Source organism: Adiantum capillus-veneris, chromosome 7 (assembly GCF_014529385.1).
Source record: "Adiantum capillus-veneris isolate H3 chromosome 7, ASM1452938v2, whole genome shotgun sequence".
Classification (NCBI taxonomy): domain Eukaryota; kingdom Viridiplantae; phylum Streptophyta; class Polypodiopsida; order Polypodiales; family Pteridaceae; genus Adiantum; species Adiantum capillus-veneris.
Window position 1 is genome coordinate 49,978,449 of NC_140937.1, and position 19,357 is coordinate 49,997,805.

Here is a 19,357-nt window from a genome sequence, read left to right on the forward strand (position 1 = left end):
AAAATTAAGAGGAAATGTCAAGAAGTTGTCACCTACATTCCTCCAGCATGTGCTAGGCTTTAAATCTACATGTCCATGATAGATAAACTTACCTGAAGACGCTGTACAATGCCATCCATAATATTTTCCAATTCCATATGTGAACCACTTTTATCTGGGAGCATCAGTGTTGGAGCTTCATCGTTGTCATTCGTATCGAAAAAGTTCATTGACTGCCCAACACTTGTAACAAGATTTACCTGGAATTGAAAAAAATAAGGAGCATAATTCTATTGAACAATAACAAATTACTCGAAATTCTTTTCTTAGGATTCACTCCATGATTGGTCAATACTCGTGAAATACTGCTGAGCACTATCACCTTGATTTGTGCCTCAAGTTCCTGGTACATCACGTGATTGATGCTGCAACACCAGGTGCCCGGTTGATCAGACAGCTGTATAGACTTGATACAGCACATCCCTTCCATTAAAGGATAAGCACTCCGCTGGGCACAACTGACAATAATTAAATGCTGACCACCTGTCATGGTCTTGTCAATGTTCCCATTCTCATCAATAACGTTAACAATAATATCATGTAGAATCCCACCAGTCGCACAATCTTCAGGTATCTGAAGAACCAAATTCAAACAAACACTAGTAAAGGCCACAAAATACTTTATTTTCTAACATAAAGCATGAGAAAAAGTTTTCACATCGCCAGTTTTGACAATTATACCTCAGAAACAACTTGAAGAATTCTTCTTTTGAGAAAAAATTCTTTAAAATAAACAAGCTTCTGTTCTTCGGTAAGAAGGGAAATCCTAGCTGCAGTAATGGGAATAAACATGATTCAACTTCCACTTTGAGTGTTTTAAGCATTCTAACTATGAACTCAAGGAGCATGATGTTGTCTGTACAGAGCCACCTTTTGCATTGAATGGTCCTATCACTTTCAAGAGGCCTCCCAATGTCACGCACCCATCATCATCCACCTGAAAACATTGCAGTAGTCTGGTTAAGTACTTCGATTTAAATCCTTGTTTACATGATAACTTTGAGGAGAAGAAAGGCAGTTCTAAAATGTAAGTACAGATTCAAAGAGTATTTAGGAAACCTGATTTTTGGGCCAACCTTTGAATATACTAGGGCAACCACTTCTAATCCAGACAACCACTTATTATGGATAGCATACTTTAAGGTATCATTCGTGTAGAAATTTGAGCCCACGAATACACCATTAAAACCGTTTTGGGAGGAGGTAGAAACTTTAGGAGGTTTGTCTATGCTTTGCTCAAAAGGGTAAGCCATCATCGTAATGTTGGGGGAAGCCCAGAATACTTGGGCTTCAAAATGCTGAACAATATCTGCTATGCACAAGGTCCAAGGCAATAGCTGTTATTTCCAAAAATGCCCTTGGCAAGATGTGGCAAAGTAATTCTACATATTTGATGACTTTGACACAAGCTGATAAAGTTAATGAAGGCCTCACTCCTTCAGATTGACCACAGACCAGCCTCATGATGTCACATGTGTCAGTGCTCACTCAAGCTCCTAGAGGAGGAATCCCCCACTGCTACCTTCGAAGATCCAGCCAACGATGTCAACGGTGCACTCGATAGAATCCTCAACCTATTCTCCTTAACTCTTGGCTGTGCGGCCATTTAAGGCTCCTGTACCAAGCACTTTCTGCTGTATGCAATCTGTTAGAGATATGTTTGCCTCAACTCATAGTATCTAGAGGAATCCAACCTGAGTCAGGTGTCCACATGTAGCAGGCTACAGTGTCACTTTCACAGGACACAGTTAGTATAGTTGGTCTAGGCAGTTTCACACTGGACGGACACTCTGGGCTGGGGAATGACACGTGGCAGGGTACCGACGGTGGTCTAGTGGACATCATGGCTAGGTCACCACATGGCTGACATTTTATGAGCCGTTGGTGGCTCTTTATGGTGTGACATATGAGTAGTAGCGGTTGGTCATCGGGATTATCTTCTTCACCTCGGAGCTTCACGTAGTTGTCTGGGTTGAGTCTACACACAGAGCACTTCTTCACCATCCCGGCACATCTGAGCCTTGACACCCCCATTGTACCTGTGAGTCCTGGGCTGGAGCTGAGTGTGCTGCTACGCCAGAGTCTGTATCAGTCTGCTGTTGTGCCTTTGTGAGCTCTGTTGATGGCTATTGTTCCCTTTCTTTCAGTCTGTTTGAGTGAGATTGTCACGCACATTGCACTAAGGACCACCCACTGTAGAGAGCACGACACATTATCCGCGCTACAAGTGCTCTCATTTTGACGATCACAGTGGGACCTCAACTGAAATCTCACTCTGAGATTTGAAGCTAGTTGGGTCTATCTAGGTTCGCCTACCTTGCCTTGCACTGATCTCCTCTCGCCTGGGCCAACTAGTCTAGTCATCTCTAGCCCTGGTCCAACCAGTCCTCATCCCTGGTCTAGTCCTCCTCGACCCTGGTCTAGTCTTCCCCGTCCCTGGTCCAGCATGGTCTAGTCCTCCTCGTTCTTGGTCCAGCCTGGTCTAGTCACTTGCCTGGTCTAGTAGAGTCTAGACCAGTCTTTAGCCGGTTCAAGGTTTTCTTGCCCAAAAGCTTGGTTGGTTTGGCGGTCGTTGCATGATCCATACAAGGAGGTCAGTCGAGCGTCAAAAGCGCACTACTAAGTCCTCTGAAGTACTACAACAGAAGACGACCCTTGGAACCTGTTAGAAGTCCATCAACCTCATCAACCATATCTCCACATACGACATCACCCATTCCTCCCTCCGGTTCCACATCTTCCATATCACCTTCTCCAGTAAAGCTCTCTCCTATTCTGCTACAGCAATCTACTGAGCAACAGGCTCACCAAGGGGCCATGGAGCCGTTAGCTAGCGTTTTGGCTAAGGTAAACATCAAGTTCCCTACATTCAAAGGACTCTCTTCAGAAGATGCTGACGACCATGCAAGGAGGTTTGTATCTCTCTGTAGGGGTCGGGGTCTTAACAAGGAAGATGCTTATTTGGTACTCTTTCCATCCACCTTGGATGGCTTAGCAGACAAATGGTACAGCCAGTTTGCAGAGAACCATTTTGCAACTTGGGCAGCCTTAAGACAACAATTTTGTGCAGCTTTCAGGCCAGGTGACTACCAGGAGAAGGTGTTGGATGAGTTGGCCAACATGGTGCTCCAGCCAGAGGAGACCTTTGCATAACTTATGACGAAAACCAAGTCTCTGGTTGCCAAGCTTCCCCAACAACCAGGTGAATTTATGGTTAAGAAGAGGGTAGAGAAGGAGCTTCCCAAAAGTTCTCAGCAAAAACTGCGAGAGTCTCCAGCCTGACGCCACTCTGGAGGAGTTCATCGCAGCTGCTACAAGGATAGAGGGGGCTAGGAAGCTGTTCACCAACGCCCCTCACATAGAGACCCCCTCTGTGTTTTTGGAAAGTCCTTCTGATCCTTTAACTTCTTTACGCAAGGAACTGGAAGCCCTAAAGTTACAGCGAGCTCTTCAAGAGGAGAGGTCCTTCTCTCTTAGAGAAGAGAAGCCTCCACATCACGAGGCGTCGGAACAGATTAAGCGCGAGCTATAAGAGCTCAAGTGTCATCAAGAGACTAAGGCTACGGTTTGGTGTAGCTCATGCCGCTCTCCAGGGCACCCTCCACAGAAATGCCCCCTTCGGGTTTACTGCCACTTCTGTGAAAAATCTGGACATGAGGACAAGGATTGTTACTACCTCAAGGGATTGCGACAAATACAGCAAACTCTTGGTCCTTCCTTCAGCAAGGGCCAGCATCTGCATCCAACATGGTTTCTCCCTGTGGCCATCCACACCATATGCCACCTTTGCTGACAGCCCCTCCTATGCAAGGTATGCATAGCACTTTTCCCTCTCAGAGCTTTTATCATACCCATGCTCCCTCATCACCTCAAAGCTTCTATGCCTCCACCTCCAACTCAATGCACCAGGAGCAAGGACCACCTCGCCCTTCGACTCGCCCTTTGAATCAGCCCATTTTGTGCTACAGATGCGGGGAATATGGGCATTACCAAAGCAAATGCCCCCTACCAGAAGGGTCCCCTCCTTGCTGTCATTGCCCTGAAACGAAGGATCCCTACAGTAAGGATTTCCCTAAACTTCGTGCATCCACGGCTTCGAACTCAAGTCAAAGACAGAAGGAGTTTGCCTTTCCCAAGCTCAATTTGATAGCAGTGAGCACCATTTCTCAGCCGCCTCCTTCTACCCACGTGGTTACCCCTCAAAATAAGCCGCCACAGTTGGCAGAGGAGCCATCACGCGTCCTCACCCGAGCCCAGAGAGCCGCTCTCGGTCTTAGCATTCCATCAAGTTCAACTCCCCCACACATTCTCACACCAGTGGATACCCTGCCTGCAGCTCTAAACAAGCCATCCCCCAATGCCATTAAGGAATCCAAATCTTTGCTCTCCGATCTTGATGAGGCTTTCTTGGAAGCAGTTTCCGATCTACAGAAGATCAAGGTACCAGAGGAACAACAGGTAGAAAAAGAGAAGCTTACAGCAGAGACACTCTTGAAGAACACTTTCCAACAAGTGTCCCTCTATGACATGTTGCGGCTAGATGCGAGTTTTAGAAGTGACACCCTTGCTGTTATTCAATCACTTTACCCCGGAATAAGTCCTAGTGGCGGGCAGCTCCCGGTGCGACCATCATAGTCCTATATGATACCCAATCCCGCTGCTCCACTCACTGATTATAGAAGCCCTTGCCTGACAATGTCCGTGTTGGGTCGGCAATTCTCAGGAGTGATAGTGGATGGTGGATCTGGCATCAACTTGATGCCCGAGTTCACTATGTTAGCTCTAGGTCTACAGCCTACTCGCCCTGCTCCCTTCACAGTTACATTGGCCCACCAACGGACAGTCTACCCAGTGGGCATAGTGGACAATGTGCCTCTGCAGGTACAAGACTTTACTTTTAACTTGGATTTTGTTGTGGTTCGTCTTCCCCAGGTTGAGGGCGGATTTCCCTTGCTCATTGGAAGACCATGGCTGCGACACACTAAAGCACTTCCTGATTGGGGAAACGACGCAATGTGGATACATCCTTCTAGCTCCCCGATGCAACCCATTCTGTTAGAAGGAGGTATGTATCCAGTGGTGTAGCAAGTTTCTTTGTCAATGGAAACCAACCCTGAACAAGAACAACCTACTACACCTGAAGGGTCAGACGAAGATCTGCTGGAGTGGTTGGAGGCTACCAAATCTATGCCTTGTTATGGAGTCTCTATTTACTCTTTGCCTGAAGGTACACCCTCTTCAACCCCTTTGGTGTCTGCTTCTCCGACCAGAACAAAGCTCTCCTCTGTGTCTAGCAAACTCCCTTCACAAAGCCCGTCCTGTAAGATGAATTACAAGATCATGATAGCTGTCTTGCTCATGATAGCTGTGTGCTCCTTACTTGTACCTATCTACCCCTATCCCCTCGACCCTACACACAATCAGAATGCCCACATGCTTAGGGTTCACAGTAGTAGTGGCAAAGAGATCATCAAGAGCGCCAAACAGCTCAAGACGTGTCTGTGCCATACATGGATTAAAGGGCTCCCTAATCACAGCAGGCAGAAAATATGTCTCTTCACCAAGCCCAGATCGGTCACAAATCCTACGCTGAAATTGCAAGCTCTTATCATTGAAGGCACCCATGGCAGCACAGTATCTTATGAAATCCTCATTACTGCACGTCCGTTTTGGACGCCTTATAGCAGGAGAAGTACACCATATTCACAGGGTATGGCCGTGTCATGAAGTAGATAGTACTGACAAAGATAAGTGTGGTGGAGAAGAGCGTGACATTGACCAGAGTGTATTGAAGCATATCCCAAATGGCTCTCATACCGACATGCCAAAGGCGACCCATCCCTGTTGTCATCATTGCCACACTCAAGGGAAACAGTGGATTGAGATGGTTCTGCAGGGGGTGAGTTGGTATGCAATAGAGTCCCCTTGATGAGGGGGCTGCATCCCTGTGCTGCATTGAGGAGTCGCGACTTGCTCCCTTACCCCTAGTTCTCCCTCACCTTCTCTTGGTTGCTATCCTGTTGCTATGAAGGATTTTTTGATCTGCCATCATAATGGAGCTTAACCCTATTTGCGGTGCTACTCGGGCTTATGGTCATCCCTCCTTTCGAGAAGAGTGTTGTTGCATAAAGTGTGGCAAGGTTATCTGCAAGCATGGACCAGATCATTTTCCTCTCACTATGGTTATCAATAATAAAAGATGCGCTGGATCCAAACCGAGTATATCTCTTGGTAGTGGAGCCTCATTCTGTTGTCCCAATTTGGATTCATGGACTATGCAATCATACTAGGTTCCTGCCTATTCAAAGGCTTAAAGTGTGTTTAAACTCCACTTTTGGGCCTAGAACCTGCTTCAAGAAAGATGTACAGATGCAGTACCTAATGATTTTCTTTCACAGTTTTTTCAGTAATTCCTCTCACGGAGAGGGTGAGAGGTAATTCCTCTCACCGAGACAGTTTTTTCAGTAATTCCTCTCACCGAGACGGTGAGCAGTCTTGTGGCGGGCAACCTGTAGGGCAGGCTACAGTGTCACTTTCACAGGACACAGTTAGTACAGTTGGTCTAGGCTGTTTCACACTGGACGAACACTCTGGGCTAGGGAATGACACGTGGCAGGGTACCGACAGTGGTCTAGTGGACACCGTGGCTAGGTCACCACATGGCTGACATTTATGAGCCATTGGTGGCTCTTTATAGTGTGACATATGAGTAGTAGCGGTTGGTCATCGGGATTATCTTCTTCACCTCGGAGCTTCACGTACTTGTCTGGGTTGAGTCTACACACAAAGCACTTCCTCACCATCCCGGCACATCTAAGCCTCGACATCCCCATTGTACCTGTGAGTCCTGGGCTGGAGCTGAGTGTGCTGCCACGCCAGAGTCTGTATCAGTCTTTGAGATAGTCGAGTCATATGTTCTGGTCTGCTATTGTGCCTTTGTGAGCTCTGTTGATGGCTATTGTTCGCTTTCTTTCAGTCTGTTTGAGTGAGATTGTCACGCACATTGCACTGAGGACCACCCACTGTAGAGACCACGACACATTATCCGCGCTACACCACACCATTTTCTTAGTCAGTGCCATCATACCATCAAAGGAAATATGTGACATACCCTATAGTTGGCCACACGGACACTGACACACACAGCTAGGGGTTGTTACTCTAGTCGCAACAATTGGGAACTCCCTCTAATAAGACCCTAACGGCTTGAGCTAAATATTGAAGTACACGTGTCGACCTGAGGGGGGGATTTCCCATGCCAAATGACGGCACGAAGGGACTCTCGAAGGGGGAGTGGAGGTGTTGTGTGTGTGGGTAACCGCACTTCTGTTGGAACACTGCTTCCCAAAAGCTATGCACGTTACACACAAACTTGTCACGGGACGAACACCGCGTGCCAATGGAAAAGAATAGATTGAATAACTTTAAGCACTTCAAATAACAATTGAACTGAAAGAGATGCACAACACATGAGACGAGGAGTGGTAGAGTTCCAGCCCAAGAGAGCCCTGGCCCCAAACCCTAGCGCCCCTTCCGGTATTTCTTTATATTGCTTGAACTCAGTACAATGCTGGTACTCGTGCTCTGTACCTTCACTCGGAAGAGTGCCAGAGAATGAGCCCTTGGCTCATATTTGAAGGCCCTTGGCCTCTCAAAAGCAGTTTACATGAAAAGCTATAAACTCAAAAGCATCTGGCTTAATAGCTGGCGCTGGAATCAGCCAACGCATATTATGAAAATCTATACAAGTGCCACATCAGCAACCAACGCAAAACACAGAATTCCGTATAGCCTGTCAGTGCGTTTTACGGAACGTCCATACAACTCTGCCACGTCATCAATAGGCTGCGCAATATTGTTTGTGGGTCCTGCTTACTTTAATATTCTGTGTCACTTGTGCCCCATCGGACCGGGTCCCATAAGTTGGTGGAAAGTCCTTCTTAAGAATAGGTCACTCGGCAAGACTTTACAAGTTGGTATAACTTTCTCTGCTGCTTCTTCTTCGGTTGCTTCTGCTTCTTCTACTGCTTCTAGGGTTTAGGCCCCTCGACGGGATCTGCAAGTTGGCGTCGTTCTTCAATGGCTTGACATGTCAGCAGTTTGTGACATCCCCTCTTCTTGAAAGAAAGTAATCGTCTGCGATTACAACATATTTGCAAAACAACTCAAGCAGCTCACAAATTTATGAGGTTCATTCCGAGGGACAATCAGTTTTCTTAGTCCAGATTGGAGCTCTCGATATCCTCGGTTGTTGGGTTCCCACAAAAATCTCATCCAACAAGGAGTATATTCTCATTCCAGATCGGAGCTCTTGATATTATGACGTAGTAAAATTAGCCATCACACTCAGACCGCGTTGCTCTCCAACAAGTGTCTTGATGCACTAAAATTACATACCCAGGCAATCTCATCCAATTAGGAATATTCAATGGTTTGCACATCATAATGCAACTTAAATGCTCACATATGTATGTTACAAGACACAACGAACAGCGCTGCTGAGCACTCCCTCGAGACAGACGGTCTGCGGTATGGAAGCTACTCAATGACTACCTCGTCACTCCCCCGACAAATAACATAAAAACGTCCGGGCCCTGAGTTTAGAGGATTGATACAACCAAACGCTTCCTAGACCGCAACCTACATCACTTGGACGTTGAAGCATACAACCAAACGCTCCCCAGACATCCCGTCTGGGTCGTTCGAAGGTTTTCCAACATACAACGAAACGCTCCCCAAACATCACGTTTGCATGGTTCCGAGGTTTTCAAGCATACTACGAAACGCTCCCCAAGATTCCTGTCTGCGTTGTTTCGAGTTTCAAAACAACATTTCTCACTACTACACACGGGTGTAAATCACGAAGCATTGAAAACAGTATTAAAACCAGAGTCGAACACTCAAAATTGACACCAAGACAAGTCTAAAACGTATACCATTCATTTCAAACAAATTTCAAACAACGCTGCCTCATTCACATTTTTGTTCGAACAACCAACTTTGATGACAACTAGCTTGTCCTTCTGCATCACGGCAATGGTTCGGTTTCGGATTTGAAGAGTCACATCATTCTTGTCGTCCCAAGGCATGCCCAAGACAACGTCGTAATTGCCCAATTTTATAAATTGGAAGTCAGCTTTTCCGTGATATCCTTGGATGGTCACTGGAAGAGCACTAATGAAAGGTACCACCTTCTGAGTCGACCGGTGGCTAACTCGGCTTCAATTTCGCCACCTTGTGGATCATAATCAAAGTCCATCTACTTAAGGAATTTTGGATGGATAATGTTGCTTGTGGGTGATATGGAGCCGATTTGTTATGGATAACCATAAATTGATTAAGCAGATACTCAATTACCTCATTGAGGAAATGAGTTCCCCTATCACTGACAATTTCTATTGGCGGTCCATATCTTGTGAACACATTCTCATACAAGAATGCGGCTGTGGTTCTGGCATCATTCTTTTGGGTTGCCTTAGCCTCCACCCACTTGGTCAAATAGTCCGTAGCTACAATTATATATTGAGCTTGGGTTCTATAAGCAGGTGGTTGTATTGGCCCAACAAAGTCTATACCCCATTTTGCAAAAGCTCTAACCTCCATCATTGGTCTTAAAGGCATGCTCGGTAGCTCCTGGGTCAAAGAAAAATTAGAGCTTTCAAGCCGTTGACTTTGCCATATGCTCGACACAATTCATTTGTACTCTCAAGGCGTATGCCATAGATATAGGTACGTAGTAGGTCTAGCTCGCTTAGCTGAAGATGGCCCTGAGGATCTTTCAGTCGTGGAAGCAAAAGGTTGCTCTAGAGACGCCGAGGCTCGCTGAGGACATATAGTGAACGTATGCCCTATTTGAAAACATTCGAAGCATTGGCCCTCTTGTGAAAGGGTTTCTCGTTGACACTGTGTCAGACGAGGCCTTTGAGGTTGGGTTTCACGAGACTCCCAAGAATTTGTTCACTGTTGCCCAGAGTTATGGTTAGCGGCTAGAGTTGCTTTTGAGGTAAACTCCAACTTTCCCTTCATTAGTTTATAGCGGACCGCGGCATGGTCCATAAGCTCTTGCACCGTTGAAACTTGCTTGGACAAACAATATTCCTGCAATGGTGATGGTAGTCCAATGGTGTATCGCTCACACAGGTCCTCCAAGGGAATGGACGGACACCGAGAGGTAGACGTCGACAAACCTTCGGTTATAGTCGTTCATGGTCTTTGTGGTAAACATTTTCAAGTTGCCCCGTTCTGACAAGATTCGGACTTCAAAGAGAGAAGTCATATAACTACGTGCAAATATTGTCTTGATAGCATGCCAAATTCTTGGAGCATGTCGTCGTGTCGCGATTGAACTTCACCATTGCATAGCATTATCTTTAAGAAATCCCGCTACTCAAGAAATCTTGGATTCTTCTGTATAGAAGGTTGTCGATCAGAAGATCTCGTACTTTCTAGTGCCGGAGGAAGTGTCACAAAATGCTGACGTGTCAAGCCACTGAAGAACGGAGCCAACCTACACATCCCTGGCCGCGGGGCCTAAACCCTAAGAAACAGCAGCAGGAGAAGAAGCATCAAAAGAAGTTTCCACCAACTTACAAAACCCCGTCCGATGGGGCCCAAGTGACCCAAAGACATTTAAATATAGCAAGACCAATGCACACCCAGAAGACTAGCGTGGAGAATTGAGGACATGGCAGAAGCTGTACGGACATCCTGCAAAACGAGTTGACATGCTGACGTGGCACCTGTACGAATCTCCACGTTTTGCGTTGATGGCATGGCAACTGTACTGATTTCTGCAAAACGCGCTACCAGCTTTTGGACCAGTTGCTTTTGAGTTTAAAGCTTTTCATGTAACTGCTTTTCATAAGCCAAGGGCCTTTAAATATGTGCCATGGGCTCATTCTCTGGCGCACTTCAATGTGAAGGTGCAGAGGATAGAGTACTGACGTTGTACCTTGTTTAAGCAATATAAAGAAATACTGAAAGGGGCGCCAAGGTTTGGGGCCAATGCTCTCTCGGGGTGGAACTCCGCCACTCCCCGTCTCGTATCGTGCATCTCTTTTAGTTCAGTTGTTATTTGAAGTGCTTAAAGTTGTTCAGTCTGTTCTTTTCCGTTGGCACATGGTGCCCGCCCCCATGAGTGTGGTATCAGAGCTTCAGATGTGTGCTTTTTTGAAAGCATACCAGTCCTGCTAAAGAGGAGACGAAGCAAGATGGCAATTCCAAGTTTTATAGGATATTTTATTAAAGAACTTACTAGCCACTCCCACCCTTGCTCCATCGCGCATTGGGCACGCTCCTGTCTTCATCACTGTATCTTACAAGGGATAAGCCATAAAGATCACTTGCAAGAGAAGGATCAAACATTTTTTAAGCCGCTATTTTTCTCAGAGGCAGTGCCATGCAGTGGTGGATGTCTATAGCTACCAAGCTGCACACTCCAAGGACTTGGCAAGCTTTCAAGAAAATTTTTGTCCGAAGTTATATGCCTTCACACATCTTTCTTTGGAGTGTAGCTTCCAGCTAAGCGGGGTATCCTGAAATGCTTGCCACAGAAACCCTTGCAGATTACGACTTGAGATTTCTAGACATCTCTCACCAAGTCTCTTCTTGAACCGATAAGCTTGGAGGTCCAGTGTGATTCCTATATCTTGGGACTACCATCACCGCCACACGAACACTTTCTATCGAGGTTTGTTTCGACTTATGGACCATGTTCAGTTGGCTACAATCTAATGGAAGAAATCTAACCCTAATTTTGGTGCAGGTTTCAAAACGGAAGCCCTGTCGACTTTCGAGCTCGACTGATGTCAAGAATGCTTTTTCAGTTTAAACTAGCAGTTTTCTGACTTTTGTTTGAGAACTTGTTGGCTGATCTTGTTTTGGAATTTGTTTGAAATGGATGGTAACTGTTTTGAACTTGTCTTGGTGTCGATTTGAAATGTTTGACTGGTTTAAATACTAGTTTCAATGCTTGGTGATTTACTTCCTGATGAAGCAGTGAGAAATGATGTTTGAGAATGCTTGCACATACTCATGGCCTAGAACCTTGTGGTTATTTGTGGGGGGAGTATTGAATGTTTGAAAAGTGTTGTTTTTACTCATGGCCCGGACCCTTGTGGTTATTTACGAGGGGAGTATTGTTGTTGTTACTCGTAGCCGGGACCCTTGTGGTTATTTACGGGGGGGGGCAAAGGACGCAAGCTACGGTCTAGGAGGCATTTGGTTGTAAAAGGCCTCTATATCTCCCAGCCTGGATCTTTTTATGTTATGCGGGAGGAGTGAGGAGGAAGTCGTTGAACAACTCATGGACCGGACCAGGATGGTTATTTGTGGGAGGAGTGTTCATCCGCCACTTTATGTTTCTTTGTCTTGTAACATGCATATGTGAGCGGTTGTGTTGCATTGTGATGTGCCAACCACTCAATATTCCTTATTGGATGAGATTTTTCTGGAAAGCCAATGACCCAGGATATCAAGAGCTCCAATCTGGAGTTAGACTCCTTATTGGATGAGATTTTTCTGGGAAGCCAACGACCCAGGATATCAAGAGCTCCAATCTAGAATGAGAAAATTGATTGTCCCTCGAAATGACCCTCGGAATTTTTTTGAGCTAACTTGAATTGTTATGCAGATATGATGTAATCGCGAACGATTAATTTCTTTCAACAAGGGAAGGTGTCACAAACTACTAACGTGTCAAGCCACTGAGGAACGGAGCGAACCTATAGATCCCCGGCCGAGGGGCCTAGGCCCTAAACCCTAAGAAGCAGTAGCAGGAGAAGAAGAAGAAGCAAAAGAAGTTTCCACCACCTTATGGCAGCAACTGTACGGATAGCCCGCAAAATGCACTAACATGCTGACGTGACACCTGTACGGATTTCCACGTTTTACATTGATGACACGTCACAAACTGATAACGTGGCAGTCCTGGAATTCACAATGGAATGCTGATGTGGTAGAACTGTACGGAAATCCACATTTCATGCTGACTGGCTGACGTGGCAGGACGTACGGACAACCGAGTGTTTTACACTGACTGTTAACGTGGCAGCGTACAAAATTTTCGTAAATCACACTGCAGCTTTTGGGCAGCACCAGCGTTTGGGAAAGATGCTTTTGAGTTGAAGCTTTTCATGTATTGCTTTTGAGAGCCCTTGGGGCCTTTAAATATGTATTGAGAGGGCCTTCTGAACTCAGAGTGATTGACGAGCAGCTGCGCAGAGAGGACCCTTGGACTTTGTACTTTGCTCAAGGGTGAAGATGCAGAGCACGAGTAACGACATTGTACTGAGTTGAAGCAATATAAAGAAATACTGAAAGGGGCGCCAGGGTTTGGGGCCATTGCTCTATCAGGGTGAAACTCTGCCACTGCCCGTCTCGTGTGTCGTCTATCTCTTTCAATTCGGTTGCTATTTGAAGTGCTTAAAGTTGTTTAGTCTGTTCTTTTCATTGGCACGTGGTGCCCGTCCCTGTGACAAATACCACTGTAATCACTTCCAGCCAAGGATCAAAGAGAAACACAAAGATAACTACAATCTACAAAACTTTTTATTTAAAGGACCTTGGCCTAACCCGATAGCAATACATGAAAAGCAACGCCTCTAAACGCTTCGAGTCCAAAAGTCACTGCTCAAAGGGCTACAACGCAAAACCTGTAATCCATACACGCTGCCACATCATCAAATTCTACGCAATTTGGTTTTGTGTGTGGGTGTGCTCTGCTTTATTTAGGGTTTATGCCCCTCGGCCACTGAACTGTAAGTTGATTGAGGATTTTAATCCTAACCCACTTTGTCTTTTTAGGCCACTCAACCGGTCTTCAATAAGTTGGTGGGTCTTCTTCTGCTTCTTCTTTTGCTAGGATTTAGGCCCCTCGGTCAGGATCTACACTCACATGTTATTGATGCAACAGACATAATTTCACAAGCAGCTGCAGGACAGAAAAGAAGAGAGAAAATCTATGCACAACAGAGGATTCTGGCTCTGACAAAAGTGATTAGCATGTAGTCAGCAAGATGATTGTGATACAAGAGGGCCAACCCACACTCCAACCCTCTACAGAGATTGTCCCTCAGGAGTGAAGCAAAGATACAGAGCGTTGTTGGGAGCTCATCTGCAGCCTGACATTGTGGTTCATCTCGGAGCTGTTGCTTCCGCATCCTCGAGGCGTGACTCATCCCACCGGCGGAGACTGTAAGTGACATTTGGATGGAGCTGATCCATACACTCAAGGGTCAATTTGAGAGACTCTAGAGCAGCTCCAACCGCATGCAAGAGCGCCACGAGGCCTTGCAACTTTGGACACCGGCGTTCTTTTTCACCATGGTTCATGGCGCACCCAGATGGTGGGACTGTCCAATAGTGTGGTTGTTTTCTCTTCCCATATCCTAATTTAGTCATCATTCTACACATCTTTCCTTTTCATTGGGAGAGTCTCCCCACATTTTGACGTAGCCCTCTCTAGCAATGGGCAGTTTGTAGCCCATCAGCCAATTTTCTTTACTGATAGAAGGATCCTTTTCTTGCAAACAAAAAAAGACATCCTTTGGGTTGTTCGAGTATTTGATGATGCCATTCGGTTTCACAAATGCTCCTGCAACTTTCAACAGGATGGACCATATTTTTCAAGAGCATAGGCCATTTGTCAGCACCACCGTCAGTGACATCATCGTATTCTCCAAGAATGCAGAAGATAGAAAGTAGAGGCATTGTGGAAACACGGATTGGTCATCATTGGAAAGAGGGGGGATGCCACAAACTGCTGATGTGTCAAGCCACTAAAGAAAGGAGCCAACCTGCAGATCCCGCCGACGGGCCTAAACCCTAAGAAGAAGCAACAAAGAAGAAGAAGCAGAAGAAGAAGTTTTACCAACTTACAGAACCTTGCCCAGTGGGGCAATTTTTAAAGTTCCTACCAAGTTATGGAACCCCAAAGAGTTCGTTTAACGGTAAGGCTTTGGCCTCTCAACCTACAGGTTGTGGGTTCAATTCCCCGTTGGATCACACTCTAGAGGAACACCTTGTGCTCACCTCGTGTTCACGTTGCTAGGGCTCTTGCCCTTGGGTAGGGCCGGGGGGGAAAAGGGGTGGTTAGGGGCGAGTGGAAAGGGGGTAGGGGCGAGAGGGGGAAGGAGGGTGGGTAGGGGCAAGGGGGAAGTAGATAGGGGCGAGGGGGGAAGGGTGGATAGGGGCGAGGGGTTGGGCTAGATAGGGACGAGGGGGAGGGGGTGGGTAGGGGCGAGGGCAAGGGAGAGGTGGAGAGGGGCAAGGGGAGAGAGGGTAGGGGCGAGTGGGGATAGTGAGGGGCAAGTAGGGGGGTGGGTAGGGGCTAGGGGGTAGTGAGGGGCGAGTAGAGGGATAGGTAGGGGCGAGGAGGAAGGGAGGGGTGGAGAGGGGCGAGTAGAGGGGTGGGTAGGGGTGAGTAGGGGGGTGGGTAGGGGCAAGGAGGGAGGGAGGGTAGATGGGATGTGGCTGTGGAGATGGCACTCCATAGTAACCTTGTAGGTGAAGAGGTTGCTATGTCAAAAGCAGAGAGACATCATGCGCGGGGAATTCATCCAGCTTGAAAACAAAACTTTGTTGTATCCCGTCTTGAGGAAGCTCTGTGAAGGGGAGTTCCCTAGCATAGAGGACAGCTTTGTTCTGGTCATAGAAGCAGACACCAATGGGGCTAATGTTGAAATGGGGGTGAACTCCTGTAGAGGAGATTTTTTCCGCTTCTATGAATTTTCATAGGCTCACCAAATCCAAAGGCTTCCACCAAGAACGCACGGTGAGTAGCTTCTGTGACCTTTACCCTTTGCGCTAGCTCAGGTGGCTCATTAGGTTTAGTTACTGTGGAAACCATGGAAGAGTAGAAGGCACGACAAACTCCTCCAGAGTGGCATCAGGTCGGAGACTCGAAGTTTTTTCTGGGAAGTTTTGGGAAGAGCCTTCTCCACCCACTTCTTAACCATAAATTCACCCGGTTGCTGAGGAAGCTTCGCCACCAGAGACTTTGTTCTGGTCATGAGCTCTGCAAAAGTCTCATTTGGCTGGAGCATAATGTTGGCCAACTCATCCAGGATCACCTCATGGAAGTCCCCTGGTCTGAAAGCTTCACAAAATCATTGACGTAAAGTGGCCCAAGTCGCAAAGTGGTTCTCTGCAAACTGACTGTACCACTTGTCTGCTAAACCATCCAAGGTAGATGGGAAGAGTACTAAGTAGGCATCTTCTCGGTTGAGGCCACGACCTCAGCAGAGAGAAACAAACCTCCGGCCATGGTCGTTGGCATCCTCTGCGGAGAGACCCTTGAAAGTCGAAAACTTAATATTCACCTTAACTAGAACGCTTGTGAGCTCCTCCATGGCTGTCTGTGGAGGAGCTTGCTGTAACACAGGGGATGAGAAGTTTATTGATGGAGGTGACAGGGGAGGTGTAGATCTGGTTGAGGGACTGGAGGTAGCTACAGGGAAAGGTAGGGGTAATGGGGCTGGTGGAATTCTACTTGGCACGAAAGGTTGACGCTCCCTATGGTAATACTTCAGAGGACTTAATGGTGGGCTTTGTCGCTCTTTTGACTGCCTTATATGTGTCATGCAGTAACCAAAAGCCCACCCAAGCTTTGGGCACAAAGACCTTTTAACTTGCTGAAAACTGGTCCAATCGCCACTAGAACAAGGCGAGAGAGAGACTGAACCACTTGGCTGGACCTAGACGAGAGAGACTAGACCAAGGCGAGTGATTGGACCATTGGGCGTACCTGGACCAGAGACACTAGACCAAGACGAGAGACTAGACTAGCAGGTCTAGAACTAAGACTAAGTCAACCTAGTCGAACCCAATAGAGCAAGACAGGTAGAGAGCTGAAACCCAACACCTCCTTGATTAGACTCTGCTCTCTACACGGAGTGAGATTTCAGTTGAGGTCCCACCGGGCGTGCCAAAAATGAGAGCACCTGTAGCGAAGATAATGTGTCGTGTCCTCTATAGTGGGTGCTCCTCAGTGCAATGTGCGTGATATCTCACTCCACAGAATGCAAACACAGAAGACAATGAACAATAGAGCAACAACAGTACGACTCAGCAGATCCTAAACATGAACATCGACAAACTCAAAGAAACCGATACAGACTCTGGCATGGAAGCACACTCAGCTCCAGCCCAGATCTCATAGGTACAGTGGGGGTGTCGAGGCTCAACTGTGCAAGGATGGTGCAGACGTGTTGTGTACAACTCAAGTAGGTAGACTCTAGACGACTGACCACACAAAAGTAGATGATGTTGCGTACCCACAACGGGAACCAACCTCTCATATGTATCTCCTAAAGAGTCACCAATAGCTGGCAGATATCCCAATCCAACTATGCCTATCTCCTAACTGAGGTGGGCCACTCGACCACCATCCGTAACACTTGCCGCGTGTCACTGCCCAGGCGAGAGTCTGCCTAGTGTGAACTCAAGCCCATCTGCAACTAACTGCTCGTCCCATGCCAGTGACACTGTAGCCCTGCTACAAATAAACACCATAACCTTGGTTTTACCAAGGTTTACACACAATCCACTATCCTTTGCAAAATTGTGTAGTGCATCCAAATGTCGCTGCCTACCCTCTGGTGAGTCAAATATCAACACAATATCATCAGCATATAACAACAATGGGATCCACTCTCTACCAGCTGGGCACCACTGTCACCCTCTCTGTCAATGTAATCAGACACCTCATCAACATACAGACCAAATAGAGTAGGACACAATGGGCAGCCCTGTTTCACCCCAATAGTAGAGCGAACTAAATTAGATACCCCTTCAGGTGTGCGTACATGTCCCATCACTGATCTCTACAAAGCCATAATCTCCCAAATCATCTCTATGGGCACCCCCATTTCCTGTAGTCTGCGCATCAATCGAGCTCTCGGTACCATGTCAAATGCTTTGCGGAAATCCACAAAAAGCTACAGTAAATCCGTCTCCCATGTGACCTTCCCTCCTTAATGATGGCTCTGAGTGTCAGAATATGATCAAGAGTGGAGAAACCCCTCCTGAAACCGGCCTGACCCTTTGCTCCTAGACCCTCACTCTCTGCCCAATTACTCAAGTGCTGCTCAAGAATGGATGCATACAATCCTGCCAATGTGTGTCCAACCATAATAGTGCGGTAGTTCCCAAGCTCTGTAGGATCACCTGCCTTGAAGATAGGCACAATAGTAGACAACCTCCAAGTCTCACGCAACCCCTCACACATGGCACGATTGAACAACATTACAAGAACCTCCATCAACATATCCCTAGCATGTATAAAGTACTCCGCTACTAGACCGTCATGATCATATGCCCTCCCGATCCTCATCCTGTTAATGGCCCTCTGTACCATCCCCGTGGTAAAGAAGGTGCTCGTAGCTGGCTCTCTAGAGTCTGGAAGGGGTTCTTGTCCAGGAACCGTATATAACCATGTCGCACATTGGCCCCACACATTAGATGAAGTAATCACTGGGGGAGGGGAGTGCTCATGAAAGAGTCGCCATGCCTCTCCTGAGTCCCTACTCAAGAATATTTGATATAAGTCTCGCTCCATCCGAGTGAGATAAGCTCGCTTCTTCCGTCGCACAAGGCACCGGGAAGCAATCGGAGACTATCTATAAGTAATGACTCCTAAAAGAAGATCCCTCTGAAGCTGGACTCTCATCTTTCTGCACTTCTCATCATACCAACTATTCTGGGCCATGCTCCCAGAAGGTCGTCTCCTACCCGGCTGAGTGTGTGGGTATGCCACTGATGCAGCACCATGCAGTGTCTCAATCAGTAGAGTGGTGCACTCCTCCACTAAGAGACATGTACCAACTGTGCCAGATGTGCCTTCCCATAGACGGTCCCAGATCTCCTCTGTATAAACGGAATCAGTCTTTGGTGTAAATGTATAACGGGTGTACGACCTACCTCCTAATGTCTGGGTTGTACTATACTGAAAAGAAATGGACAGTGTCAAGAGAGCATGATCCACTGCTACGCCATTGGCTTGGCTCCCACTGTGAAATCTTGAATGCAAGGGACAAAGCTCGGCTGTGTCATAACATAGTCCATTGTACTGGCCCCATGTCTGTGTGGAAAGCACGTGAAACCGACTGCTCCAGGAAATCGTTGTAAGCCATTAAGTATAGCTAACCCATGTGTAGTCGTCATCTCCATGAGGTATCTCCCATACTCCATCTGCTCTCTGTCATGTGAATGTTTGTGAAGCCCCAACTCACCCATCCAGCTCTCTAAGCATCTCATCTGAAGTGTCGTAGAAGACTGTTTGAGAGTTGCCCGTTCGGGCATTGATGTCCCCGAGGAGAAT

At 46.9% G+C, this 19,357-nt stretch overlaps 1 protein-coding gene across 2 annotated transcripts in view; it reads right to left on the reverse strand.

Moving 5' to 3' along the window:
* The window catches only part of LOC147453822 (structural maintenance of chromosomes flexible hinge domain-containing protein GMI1-like), a 232,778-nt gene that overhangs the window by 24,257 nt on the left and 189,164 nt on the right, over positions 1 to 19,357 (reverse strand). For both annotated transcript variants that reach the window (XM_086515908.1, XM_086515909.1), the window contains 4 exons: positions 910 to 976; positions 721 to 809; positions 362 to 613; positions 93 to 239 (listed from right to left, as the gene is read on the reverse strand). In XM_086515908.1, the coding sequence (XP_086372034.1) occupies positions 93 to 239; positions 362 to 613; positions 721 to 809; positions 910 to 976 (555 nt within the window). The remainder of the gene's footprint in view (positions 1 to 92; positions 240 to 361; positions 614 to 720; positions 810 to 909; positions 977 to 19,357) is intronic.